This window comes from Monopterus albus, unplaced genomic scaffold (genome assembly GCF_001952655.1).
Source record: "Monopterus albus unplaced genomic scaffold, M_albus_1.0 scaffold353.1, whole genome shotgun sequence".
Lineage (NCBI taxonomy): Eukaryota > Metazoa > Chordata > Actinopteri > Synbranchiformes > Synbranchidae > Monopterus > Monopterus albus.
The window spans coordinates 257,336-271,334 of NW_018128233.1; the positions used below are offsets into that span (position 1 = coordinate 257,336).

Below are 13,999 nucleotides of genomic sequence, written 5' to 3' on the forward strand. Positions count from 1 at the left end.
CGTTTTAAATTAGGTTTTGGCATTACTGTGCCCTCAAATGAGGTCATGTTCACCATGTTAACAATAATAACAACGGTAAGAAAAATAAGCATAATAACAAGGTTATTATCAGCCAGGCTGTCTGGCTGAGTAGAGCTCTGCTCAGGTTGGGTGCAACTATGCTGGGAATTGCATAATATCACCAAACTCCCTGTATTAATAACACTGATCAAGTGAATGTTTTCCCACGCTAACTGATGCCACAATGCTAACAGGAGAATCAGGGAGACATCCATCAAGCACAGTCTTTTCACACCAACATGGTTTTAACAGGAGGTCTAATCATGCAACATAAATGACAATTACTGTAGAGTCTCATTAGTTTAATTCAACACTCAGTTCACCACACGCAGTTTCCTGTATGTTCTGCTCTGGCTCTAATATGAGATGTCCATATAATTAGGAATTTTCTCAAAACAGTCTTTAAAAGAGCAAATGTAAAGCTGTTATTATAACCCAGCACTGTACTGACACAGAGTGACAGATGACGTCTATAAAAATGCCACTGGCTGTTAGCTTAATGTACTGTATGGCACCGCACATTTGATTTTCATACCTGCCCGCACTTGGAATTCCTCAGTGAAGTCCCATTGATCTCATCAATAACGTCACCAGGACAGACAAACTTGTCAACATGAGCCTGACTACCAGGTATTAGGTTGAGCACCAAGACACGCCCACTGATATAACTGTGAGATGGAGACAGAGAGAAATGATGCAGCAGGTTGGACAGATCTAGTTATTAGACACGTTCAGCAGAATGAACACTTTTAGAGTGAAAAATATGCAAACCTCAGCACCATCCCGAGTTCACGACAGGGCACTACTTCATATATTTCACACACCTAAAAACATATACAAAAAAATCAAGAAAAGTCAGCAGTCCAGGTGATCTCATTTCACTAAACACTAGTCTAACAGTGGTCTTTGTTACTTACTGGGAGGAGCCAGCTCTCATCCAGAAAACTACAATTCTGTCTTAAGAGACCAGAGGTGGTTATTAATGTAGAGTCATTTGATTTTCAAGTGATTTGAAAAAACACTTGCTTTCAGAAATGGAAAGGGTTTCAAAGTGATTTCACTGGCATTGATGCAATGAAGGATATATTCTGGATGATAATGCTGTGGTTTGGAAATTTTGAAAACACATAATCTCACATTTGCACTTGTTCTTGGCATAAACAAGGGGTTGCTCTGACCTCCATATCCAGTTTAAACTCCATGTGAGAAAGGACCAGCAGCAGAGACATGAAAGGCTCTGGAAGAGGAGAAGTGTGCCCCTTAGAGACTGTTGTTGATGTTAGTGGTGATGAGAATTTTCACAGCTTTTTAAAGCCATTGTATTTAGTGAAAGCAGTCAGAACAAGTAAAACATCTCACCTACAAATTCTTCATTCCTGAGAACTGATAACACTGGGCTGTACCACTGGAGTGGAGAGAGACAGCATGACGTGCACCTATTTTAGTCTAGAGACTAGTTTACTTCAATTTCAAAGGTCATATTTGGTAGATAGACACTTTCTCCAGAGTGCCTCACAGTGACATGGGCAGCACTAGAAAAAGGCATCAACCTTTTGCAGTATATGAAATGTACAGATGGGTGACAAATGAAAGGAAAACCCAACATAAAGTGTCTCAGTAAGATGATAGGACACCATATGCCACCAGAACAGCTTCAGTGCATTTGTTCTCCAAGTCTCTGGACTCTACTGGAGGGAAGACCACCATTCTTCCAAAAGATAGTCTTTATTTGGTGTTTTGGTGATGATGGTGGAGATGCTGTCTAACACGCCGCTCTAATATCTCCCATAGGTGTTCACCTGGGTTGAGATCAGGTAACTGTGGAAGCCACAGCAAAAGATTCACTTCATTTTCATACTCATCAAACCATTCAGTGACCCCTCATACCCTGTGGATGGAGGCACTGTCATTCTGGAGGAGAACACTCATTTATTCCAGTTTTTCCTTTCACCTGTCACCCATCTGTTATCTGGTTCATGTATCTGACCTCCAGGACTCTGGGTGTGTGCAGCAGGTGTGTAACGAACTGTGCCAGAGCCTTGCGGCTGAGGGCCAATCTGAGCAGGTAGCGACCTCGGCCCTGCGCAGAGAGCAGCTTCCTGCAAACTTTGGTCTGCTCCACTGCCAAGGACAGAGCAGTCAGCCTATACACACACATTAGCAGAGACAACAGGCATTAAAAGCTTGACATACTGTCATTAGATCAATGTTAAAAACAGCCTTCATGGTACACTACCTTCCACAGTGATCTTGGTGGGGAAGCTGTTCAAAACACTGCCAGTAGTCTCTGTGTACCAGACTGAGAGCTGGCTCTTGAGAGAAAGCAGACACATTCTCAGTCCAATCTACTCATTTCCAGTCTGCTCAACAGTCTTATACAACCACATGAAGCTTAAACTGACATTCCAAATTATGCAGGTATAATTGTCAGATATATAAGCTTTCCATAGAGCAATCTGTTGTTAGCAAGAATATGCATTTCTTATGCATTTATTAATGGGGTACTGACGTCGGAGCCCCTTCCTGAGGATCAGCTCGATAAGCTCACAGCAGGAGGCGAGGTGAGGGTTGGTGTCGGACACCATCTCTACATCTGACTGCAGGTTCAGCACACACACTGGGGGGGAATAACAAGTAATCGACAGTGGATCATAGTGGTCAGAAAGACAACAGTTCTTGATGCAGCCCGGGTGATCATCGCCATTTAACATCAGCACTATAAGAGAAGAGGCAGCACAGAGTAGAAACAGTGTGGCAGGTGGTGCGCAATGCTTTTCTGGGCGCGCACAACAGAAATGAAACAGAAATGCTCTGGGTAGAATCATAAGAGGTGTAAGACTGAACGGTGCTATCGGCTGTCTAAACGGAAACGATAACCCAGTATCCACGTTAATATGCATCAGCTACTGATCCTCACCTCTCAGAGTTCCGAGCAGAGGGTCTTTAGGTGCCATGTCGAGGGAAGAGCAGCGACCAGCTGACGACGCACAGAGCCCTAGCCTCCAGTCACCGGAGCACTTCCTTGTACCTCACATAGCGAAACACCTGCCCGTTCCTCAGTGTCCATATGCGAGACAAACGAAGGCTGAGCGGCTGGAATTCTCAGGTTCCGTAACGATATGGCGCCCCCTGGCGGGTCTTTGGTCAAACTGCGGCTGCGCAGAGGAGAGGGATAAGAGCGCACCGTGCCTCCCGTGCCACAGTTGTGGTGTGGATGAAGGGTGGCGGAGGATCACTACATCGATTTAGCTGGAGCATCCCAGAAGAGCAGCGGAAAGTTGACTACCGAAAGGAAACTACTCCCAAAACAAGGTGAAACTTTCCTTCTTTAACAAAACGTCCTTCTAATGGCTATAATACTAAACTGTGCCTAGGGCGTAATTAAATAAATTAATTAGTCTGCCTGATAGCAACTGCAGTCGATCTTTGCATTCATGCGCACGGGGGCAGTTTGTGTGTTCATCTTTATTCACAGTGTAGCATTAATATTTCAAAAAGATGCATTTTGTGAAAGGAATAACAACACTGGTGTATTATGGTCTGTTTGTCTTGATGCTGACTTAGAGGCACAGGTTGGTCTGTCGCTCCTAATATACAAGGCCACTACCTGGGTTTGTACAGCAGTGGCGAAGGTGCTAATCCTGGATTTCTTCTAATGTTCCAGCTCCTCTCTACCACACACGGGCACCTACACATTCTGCCTCCACTGCCAAAAATAGACCCTCTGTCTAACCAGGAGTGAATGTGTAGATACAGCTCCTCACAGTTTGACAGACAGACCGTGCAGGAGTGTATTTCCCCCTTACTTTCTCTGAGACATATTCAGACATTGAATGTGTATTGCTGCTATTACTCACTGAAATGTAAATTTTCAGATGTTTAGTTTGATGTAGGTTTTATTTTGGCTAAAATCCTCAGCCCCCCCAGCACCATGTATGCTCTTCAGTCCTTGAGAACTCAAGACCAGCATCTGTTGGCTGCAGCAACCACCCCTACATCACTGAAAGAGCCACTCATCTCCGCTGCGCATCAAAGTGTCGTGCAGGGTTGAACTGCTGAATCAACAGCAAACTGGTCCAACAATCCCCCCTCCCTCCACAGCTCCACACTGCTGCCTCAGATCTCCCTGGGAATAAATTTCCAATTTCAAAGCTGTGATCGGAGCACATCGACCCACACACATCAGGAAATCCTATTACTGTGCAATTTTTTTCTTTTGTTTCTACATTGTTTCTCTGTTTATCGCTCACTTTGTGGTTTTGTGTGTGTGAAGTGGGTGGACAGTCTCTTTTTACACTGCTATCCCTGTGGGTCTTATTTTCTCTCCTCCTCAGCAAATGATAGCTCAGAGGGCCTAATTATGCCTCTCCACAGGCTTCCAGTGTGATGAAAATTCTGCAGTGCTCCTCTGTCTAAACACATACCTACAATGCCTTTTTGCCAGCTCTCATAAACAACTGATTTCTGCTCTCTCATCAATTTACGTGGGCGACTGGAGCCCAGTCAGCTGCAGTTCCGCTTTAGCACTTGACAGAGGTGAATGTACTAAAGCTTTTTATTATTGTACCACAGGGCCTCGCTCTCCAGCTGCCAGCATGATGAAGGACTGCCTGCAGTTCCTTATCAAGCCAGCCAAAAAGCTCAAAATCCGGCTCAAGGCACGGGTATTGTATTTGCTGCTAATGTTAAATTTCCACACCCCTCTGTGATCCCAGTCGTTATTTTGTTCCTTTACGTCTACTGTGTGTTTTGCTCCAGGAGTCTCATAAGCGAGTGAGACTTGAGAAGAAGGAGCTGCTGGTGGAAAATCAGTTATTTATTATGGAATTAGCTCGAGAACTCAACAAAATTTGTCAGGCAAGTTCATCTCCTGTCCTCTCATTTCTTGCTGTGTCACAAAATCACAGACTCTCATTTGTATCTTCTTTTACCCCCAGAGGTCAAACATCCTCAGTCACATCTGGACCAGCGAGGACATCTGGCCAGCCAGTGTGTGTTGTGATTTTATCATGGAATGGGCGGCAGTGTTAGACAAGAGAATGCAGGTTTGTAACAGGTGCCATAAACTGTTTCTAGCAACTTTTCTAAATAGCCTGCACATGCTTGAATGTTTCTGTTTCATATTCAGTCAAGGATCATCCTGTCCGACTGCCAGTATGAGAAGCCAGGGAAAAAAGACTGGAAGGGTCACCTCGTCTGCATGCCGGAGGCCAGAGGGGAGTATGACATGGGACCCCACAAAAGGGTCATCATGGATTGGACATGGGCGATTAAAAGTAGACCTCAGGTGATTACACAATGCCCGGCATTGAGGATAATGTCTGGTAGAATTTTGTTCCTGCAGTTGGTGGGTGATTAAAGCCTGACTCAGTTCCTTCCTTGTATCTGATAAAGATGATTTGGCTAAGCCCTGCCATTGCCAGTCATCTCATCATACGTGTAATATCCTGGAGGTGCGACCAGAAAGTCCCTCTATTTGTGGCTGATTTAAGTGAATGCCACTTCCTGAATAATTCCCTCTTTAACATCATCTTTCCAGCCCCCTGTCTGGCCAGGTGAGCCAGTGCTCATGATGCTGGATGACCTGGAGTTCCAGTGGAAGAGGGGCTGTCTGCCCAACCTGCTCCCAGCCATGGAGCTTGTCATGCTGGCCATGCTTAATGCCGACAGCCCTGTAAAGGTCTGGATGTCTTTAGTTAGAATGCTAGAAAGAATGAAAACATGACAGATGTACAGTGGTGTAAAGACTGTGAAGCACAGTGTACAGTATACAGTATATGCTACACAACATTCAGTCATTCTAATCTCATTGTTCAGCCTGTTTGTCTTTATGTTTCCATCATCTGCCTGTGCATGTGTAGGAGGATGTGACTAAGCAGTGGCTGGTGAGAAAGCAGAGGAGCCAGAGGAGTGGTGAGTGCAGCTTTGACAGACATGTCTCTTTTTCATTGTGGAAAGTGTTTCATATGAGGAGCCATCAATAAAACCACGACTTAAAAAACTCAAATAATAAAGTCGTATAGTTAGCGTTCAAGATGCTGAAAAGCCATCTGTACCTAGCCATCTGTAATGGAACTAATCAGTGTAAATGTATTTAAAGGATAAGAAAGAAAAATAGAGACAGGACCATGCAGAAGCATTTGGGTGAGGAATGAAACTGATTGCGGTAAATAACCAAACCCCTTCTTTCAGACGCTGTCCGCTACATCCCCCACTGTGGTGAGTGGAAATCCTAAATATTGTTGACATGAATTACTTTAAATGACTATGTTGATTGCAGGGCTGCATTACTGATTAGTCTGTTAAGTGGGACTGGGCAATATGAGCTACAATCTACTATTCATCACATTATATTGTTACCTTGATAATGATAAACATAACCTTTTTAAACACATTAGATTTTCTTACTTGTGTTGGCTCACGTCTGATGCTTTTTCTGATTCATTATAGCATGACTAGTTAAGTGCTCAGTCACTTAAACGCCTGGTGTTATCGGTTACTGTGGCACTTTGCAGTTAATTCAGATGGAATTCAGACTTTTTACTGGAATTTATAATAGCAGTGTATGTAGCTCAGTAACAGAGCCATATGTTAGTAGTTGCATCATGTTTTCAGATTGCTTGTTTTGTCTAACCAGTGGACCAAAACCACAAAATATTCAGTTTATTTGATATGATTTAAAAGAAGAGCAGCAAATCTTTGCATTTCAGAAGCTGAAATGTGTCAGTGTTGGGTGTAATTGCTTGATAAAAGACTCTGTTGACTGAGCAATCACTAAAATTTTGGTGTTTACACCTGCTTTGACCTTTTTCATGGAGCATTTTTGGAGTCATGTTTGTGTCCTCTTAATTAATTAAGTTCATTTTAGTTACATTCATATAGTGGCAATTAAAAACAACAAATGTCTCAGGGCACTTTACATAATAAGGTCTATTATATCACTATTATATTATCACTATTATAAGGAAAAACCCAACAAATACCCCTTTGAGCAAGCACTTTAATGGAAGAAACTTCTGACGGACCCCGGCTCTTGGTGGGCGTCCTTCTGCCTCGACCGGTTGGGGTGAGTGGATGGAGGAGAGAGAAGAGAAGAGCATCGGAGCACAACAAGAACAAAACTGACACACACAGGTTAATGTGGCCAGGGGCTGGGCCTCTAAAAATGTACAGCTCTGAAGCCAGGGATACCTGCAGAAAGGTACAGGGAGAGAGAGAGAGAAGACACCAAACCAAACCAAAACTATCCTAAAATGCACGTCAATAATTTCCTGAGTTTCATAGATGAAGAAACAAAGGCCATCCTGTTGACTAAAATCCATCAAAACAACAAATCTTATTGGTAATCATTTTAATGTTCACCCTCTCATTTTCACTCTGAGGCTCTGTTTTAGCCTCCACCAACTCCTCGGGGGAAATACCGGGCTCTTTAGCTGCTAAATGCACCAACTGTTCACTAGCTAGTCGCTAACTGTTTGCAGATGGGTCCTGGGCAGGTGGCGTTCACTGAGTTTATCAGAACCTTTTTTTTTATTTTGCTAAGAATAGCTGCTGTAAGGTGCTAAAACCTCAGTGGAGCTGAAGGGAACTGTAATTCATTGCAGGTGACCTCCCTTCACATTTCATATGGTCACTTGATCTGTTGTTAATGTAAATATGTTGAAAGAGTGCCTCTGCTTTTTCTCTACAGTATGGAACTGGATTTGCGATGCAGCAGGTAGGAAAGTCTTTCACAATAAAATGATCTAAAGGAGAATCACCTCTTTTCCTCCTCATACTTTGATATCTGACTTTATAATTTGTAATCTTTCTGTCCTGCACCACCACAGAGGACGTCACTCTGGACTCCTACTCAGCCAACCCAGACCTGCTCATCTCCAGTGATGAAAAGCGCATGCGGTGTGGCCTGGAGCGCCGTGACCTCCCGCAATGCCAGCGACGCTTTGATGGCTGGTGGTGTGCTGTAGGCAAGAAGGGCTTCACCTCTGGACGCCACTATTGGGAGGTGGAGGTGGGCAAGCAGGACTGGCGGCTGGGCGTGACTAAAGCATCTGCAGTGAGGCAGGGCTTCCGCTCGCTCAACACAGATACAGGCCACCTGACCCTGCGTCTGGAGAGGGGCACAGATCTGAAAGCTCTGACCGTGCCTTCCACCCCGCTGCCCCAGAGCTTGGTGCCCAAGAAAGTTGGGGTGTACCTGGACTATGAGCAGGGCCAGCTGTCCTTCTATGATGCAGAGAAGCGCTCTCACCTGTACACCTACAACCAGAAGTTCAGTGAGGAACTGTACCCCGTGTTTGGGACAACAGAAGTTGTCAAAGAGCTCGTGATCAGGCCTGTGGCTGTCAGACAGCCATGCCTCTGCCCTGGGCCCTGCCGCTGGAACTGACCTGCTAAATGCACTTTACTGTTCAATCCTGATCCTCAGCAGCTCACAGACTCATTCTGGCCCATTATTTAGTGAATTTGAATCCTGTGTGCTGGCTCTGGACTAAAAGTCTGACTCTTTCTGCAGGTTGCCTTGTGAGATCAGGGATGTGAGCTGTCATCATTGTGAACTATACTTTCTGTTACTCTGCCTTCATAGAAACATGCAACTATTTGTGTTAAGATGAATATTTTAATGGTGTCAGGACAAAAACCTCAGAACCGCCTTGTTTTTAGCTGAGTGAAAATGATTTTTTCACTCTCCAGTAAAGTTTGACAGAGGATTAGAAGTCAAATAATTTAGAGTGTAAAGATGAAAAACACCAGTCATGTCATTGTCATGTCACTACAGTCATATGGACAAGAAAAAACATTTCTTAGAGATGAAGAAGTACTTGCAGACTAACTTCCAAACTGTAAAGGCACCGCACCGTGGAAAGGATGTGTGACCAGCTACTTAGAGCCTCAGTGCAGCTAATGAGAGCTTTTTAACACTGGAAGGCAGATAATTACAGACTGGGTTGACACGTGAAGAGTTAATTGCGTTTTCTTTTTTTTGTCTCAAGCTTCCTGCAAACATTTGTCCAGCATGGGCAGCTGTGGTTTTGTTTCTGCGTGTAATATAAAGACGACCCTTTTCTCTCAAATATAAAAAATGATCAGTAAATGCTCCTTTTCGTCTTCAGTGATCACGCATGATTCAGACATTAATTCATTCACTTATGTATATAATGGAAATCTTTTCATTTCAAACCTTTATTAAGTGCAATAAAACTGACTTAAAAATACAAAAGGTAAGTGCTTAAAAGTAAGCAATACATGACATGAATACTTTACTGAGTTTGTTTTGTAAAAGCTGATGCACTTAACTGTATTTCCTGATAAAAATGCCATTTTATGAAAGCTGTTTCTCATCAAACTCTGAAGCCAAAATATAGCAGGACTTGCATTTAAGCAAATACAATCTTTCTGTCTTTACACACTGTATAACATCATAGTCCGGATACAGAGATGTTAATCTATCCAAAATGCTAAATACAATGGCCTTGCAGAGTTACAAAAACATCAAATGTATCATCTTGAAGCAGTGTATACCACATTTTTGAGTATAAAGTCTCTTATGAAAAGCAAAACCAAGTTACATCTAAAAGAGATTTGAGATCATACCTATTGCTTGTCAGTAGGAAATGGGCTTATAAATGAGTAACACAAGCACAAACCTCTGTTTGCAGAAATGTCTGTGTAAGTGAAAATCTTAAAAAGTATTAAATATGGATAAAATATCACACTTTCATATAATACACATCTGTGAACACACGTTCCACCAATCTGACTCTCAATCGCTCTGGATAGGACCACTTGGAAGAAAATGAACCTAACTGTAGCGAGAATCTACACCAGTTTCTAGAGAGTGTCTTGCAAACAGGTGCATCTCAGAAAGACTGACATTTCAGTCAGGATTGTAATTTGGCAGGTTTCAAAACACATCACATGCAGACGGATCATCTCTTACAGGAAGGTCTGGGGACAGGTGATGGAGGGGAGAGGCCACTTTGGATTACTGAACCACAGTCAGATTACTGGCCAGTGCTGGCCTCATTTAAAGCCCCAGTGTGTTGTTACCAGAGCTGAACTGACAGAGGGAGTGCAACCTTCAACTAAATTATTTCCTTACTGTAGAGAAACTGGAAAGAAATATATCAAAAAGCAACAGTGAAAATTATGGTACTGTTAAAATGAACCTCAACTATGGAAAAAAGTGGCCACAGTTTGTAACAGACATGAGAGAACGGCCTCCTCTCCAGGTATTTCTTTCATAAAATCTTTTTTGGTTGCAGAATCGCACACACACATATAAAAACATCCACTGATCGTGTGTGAGGACTCTGAAGCGGACTCTTTTTAAAAGAGAATCTCAGATATGATTCCTCGGCATGTTTAACCTTTGGGTGTTGATTTGGGGTCCAGTTAAATAAGATCTTAAGATTCATAAAGCATCTTCTTCGTGACGGTTGTTCCTCCGGTGACACTCCTCTGAACCACTTCCTTGGTGATGTGACGGGTCATCACGCCACCGCTCTCTGTGTGCTGTGTGGTCATCATCATCCCGTCTGTTAGTGAGAAAGCAGCATGTGTTACTGGGAGCATATCTTATTTATAGCAGGACATCAGTGAAACTGGAACCGTAGTTTGTACCTGAGAAGAAGGGGTCGTTGAGCATAGTGTGTGAGACGTTGGTTCGTGTGGTGACTTCTGTTGGCAAGTGGAATACTTCTCTTCTTGTCATCGACTGGTTGTTGTACTGAGACAAAGCACCTACAGAGGGTGAAGAAGGAAAGAAATGCACATCTTAGTATACTGTCACATGCTAAAATTGAAGACACTGAGAAAGTGATAGGAATGCTAAATTGAATATTGAACAATCCTGAACATACTGTAGTTTAATGGTGACTGTATTTTAATCCATAGGATGATCATGTCAGCCTCTTTGATGCAGAGCAAAACATTACCGGTCAAACTGCCATGAATGTTTGTATGGATACTTATGGTCCACAAAGAATTACTTCTGATGGTTTTGGTGACCTAATGACCTTTCATGGTAACATGATCTTGTCAAAAAATTTCTCCTTGACTGATGGGATCTCAAAGTAGTCACCAAAAAAAGTGAACTAATTTGCCACTGAAATTTATGGTCACCAGAAGATGAGTCTTGACCTTTCAGTATCATCAGCCCAAACTGTCAGGTATTTAAACATTGAAAGGCCTAATTTCCATAAACCTGCTGTATTCATGACACTCAGAAGATGAACCATTATGTTTTCTCCACTGCCAAAGTCAGGTCAAAATTTCCACTTGCTTTGAACTGTACGGATCTGATTCACACTCCTGAGGATGAAGATGCTCCACCTCCAGGACACCGTAAGCTTTGCTTTCATATCCATTCACGCCAAAGTGCCAACACTGTACAGATTAATATCCCATAGTCTAATCGGCAGATTGCCATTTACATTTATGTTCCTAAAGGGATAAACCACTGTGTTTTAGGACCCTTTGACCTCTAATGCCACCCTCAGGACAAAGTATGCAACTTCAGTCCTGTGACATATAAGGGCTTAAGAATGGCAAAATCAGTAGCATGGTTTTGTTCCAGGACCAGTGTCATACTGCATGTCAGTCTCTAACAGCTGCTACTGGAAACTATTTGTTTCATTCATGTCAAATGCTTTAGAAGAAGTGATCTTACTTCCATCCTGGGACTCGATGGTGATGATGCCCTCCCTCTCTGGACCAAAGCCCAGTGTGGTTCGAGCCTGAACTTTAAACTTGTAGGGAATGTTCTCAGTCAGGTTTGGGACAGTCAGACTGGTCTCAGCACTGTCACCGTTCACCTGGAAGGAACGTACATCTCCTGGAGACAATGAGAAACACAGGTAAAAAAAAAAATGCACACACTTTCATAACATAACTACAAAGCACAATACTGTATGGCAGTTCACCTCCACCATGCAGCTGTTCGCAGGTGACTACATAGCCCAAGATGTCTCCATTGGGTTTGCGAGGTTTCTCCCAGCTGAGCTGCAGAGAATCAGGGCTCAGAGCAGTGAAGATGAGGGGACCCGGGGCACTGGGAGTGCTCAGTGTAAATGGCGAGCCTGCAGTGAAAGAGAAAGTTAAAGATCTTGTACTTTTAGCGACTGCATAAAGACACATTCATTGTTTGTGCAGATTCAGCCAAGAAGTGGTGACACTAAAATCAGTGGAGTCAGTACCCGGCATGGGGCTGAGGGGACTCTTGGGGTCAACGGCAGACTCAATGGTGATGACTCCCTCTCTCTCTGGACCCCAGCCCTCCTGGCTTTGAGCCTTCACCTTAAACAGATAGGAGTGGTTGGGCAGCAGGTCCTGGATGATCACAGAGTTCTCTGCTGGGTTCGTCACATTGATGCGTTTCACTTCACCTAGACGAGAGGACATAAGGTGTTTAGAATCTGCAAGAAATATTTAAAAACAAGTAGCTATTACAGCAAAATCAATACATTCCATGCAGTAAAGAATATATTTCTTCCTATTAAGTTCCTGTTTTTTTTACTGACAACTGCAAAAGTGCACAAAAAAGCAAGACAAGTGCAGAAAAAAGAACACCTCGATCAACTGCGTCCATATGCTAAAATCCAGTAGATCCATTGGTTATAAAATTCTTTTCTTAATTTTGTGTCTCAAGTTGATTTCTGTCAAATGCTTTTTTTGTATCATAATATAACAAATGTAGTCTCATTATTACACAAGAGGTTAAATCAAATACAAGTGCTGATGCCGTAAATGGTCTTTGGTCCCAGGGTTGATTTACCTCCGTTGAGCAGCTGATAGAAGACACAGTAGCCCAGGATGTCTTTCTCACAATGGGGCTCCTGCCAGCTGACTTTGAGGGCAGTTGGTCCCAGAGCAGAAAACACCAGTCTGCTGGGGGTGTCTGGGATACCAGGAGAAAGACGTGCATCTGATGGGTGACAGAGAAGGACAATAAGAATACGGTCGGATATGACCACTTGAAATGTGGTGTGTCTCTATTTAGACTCAGAGTATAAGGGGTGAAAAAGGCAAGGAGGGACAGACTGAACCTACTAACACAACCTGCATATACAATCCTTTCCAGAGCATATAATGTTTAAAAAAAATTTAAGATTTTTATTTTTGGTGTTTGATTTTTAGCCTTTTATCTTGATTTTTGTGTTTACTAAAACCACTGATTTAGTAAACACAACTTGCACAATCATCAAATATGAAACACTCAACATGTTTTGTATGCACGTTGTGATCATAACGCTGCAACAACGCTGCATTAGCTGAAGTCTGACCACTCGGGGGCAGCAGAGCAATCTGTAAACACACAACTACCACGTTATCACCATATAAAGCTGCTGAGATGAACAAGTTAGCAAATAGCTGTCTATTTACACATCCAGCAGATACAGAGCAACATTATCATTATTTTTTGAGGTGTGTTTCTGGCCACCTGGCAAATTTAAGTCCAATATGCATTCTCCTTTTAGCTCAAGTTTGATCTCCATGAACTCTACAGGAAATATCTAGATTTCTCAGCTAAAGGTTGGATGTCAGAAAACCATAACAACGAGCTGAAATATGCTACAGCTCAATTGCAGTTTGCTCATAACTTTCCATGGGTTTGTCATTACAAGCAAATACTTACTTATCTTAAAAAAAAAGATTTAGCACAAATAAATCAAGTAAGAAATGTCTTGGAAGTGTTTTCTCCCTGCTGTACTGGGTTTAGTGTTAGCACACTTGGGTACCCTGAATTATGATTAAAAAATGTAAACAATTCATTTTAACAGCATTCAGGAATGAATGGAAACCAAAAACTGCTAAGAAAAGTAGGAAATATACTATTAACATATGGTAAGCCAATAATGTAAAACCAGTGATTTGTAGCAGTTAAAACATAAAACAGCAAGTCTGATCAGATCAGGGAGAGAGACAAACTGCCAAACAA

General features: G+C 42.7%; 2 protein-coding genes across 4 annotated transcripts in view; one reads left to right on the forward strand and one right to left on the reverse strand.

Moving 5' to 3' along the window:
• The first annotated feature begins 3,265 nt into the window (after positions 1-3,265).
• On the forward strand, positions 3,266-9,154 carry LOC109974905 (butyrophilin subfamily 1 member A1). 2 transcript variants are annotated; one of them, XM_020625360.1, is made up of 10 exons: positions 3,266-3,372; positions 4,633-4,724; positions 4,819-4,917; positions 4,998-5,105; positions 5,189-5,347; positions 5,600-5,740; positions 5,922-5,973; positions 6,253-6,279; positions 7,751-7,777; positions 7,890-9,154. In XM_020625360.1, exons 2-10 carry the CDS (start codon positions 4,656-4,658, stop codon positions 8,447-8,449), a joined length of 1,242 nt encoding a protein of 413 aa, XP_020481016.1. In that variant the 5' UTR covers positions 3,266-3,372; positions 4,633-4,655; the 3' UTR covers positions 8,450-9,154. The 2 variants fall into 2 exon arrangements, with proteins under 2 accessions (XP_020481016.1, XP_020481017.1); XM_020625361.1 differs by having other exon boundaries at positions 4,633-4,718.
• A 97-nt stretch (positions 9,155-9,251) lies between these two features.
• itgb4 (integrin, beta 4) overlaps positions 9,252-13,999 on the reverse strand; it is a 24,950-nt gene continuing 20,202 nt past the window's right edge. For both annotated transcript variants that reach the window (XM_020625352.1, XM_020625353.1), the window contains exons 37-42: positions 12,836-12,985; positions 12,258-12,446; positions 11,985-12,140; positions 11,732-11,896; positions 10,684-10,803; positions 9,252-10,598 (exon numbers count right to left, since the gene is read on the reverse strand). In XM_020625352.1, the coding sequence (XP_020481008.1) occupies positions 10,468-10,598; positions 10,684-10,803; positions 11,732-11,896; positions 11,985-12,140; positions 12,258-12,446; positions 12,836-12,985 (911 nt within the window). In that variant the 3' untranslated portion in view covers positions 9,252-10,467. The remainder of the gene's footprint in view (positions 10,599-10,683; positions 10,804-11,731; positions 11,897-11,984; positions 12,141-12,257; positions 12,447-12,835; positions 12,986-13,999) is intronic.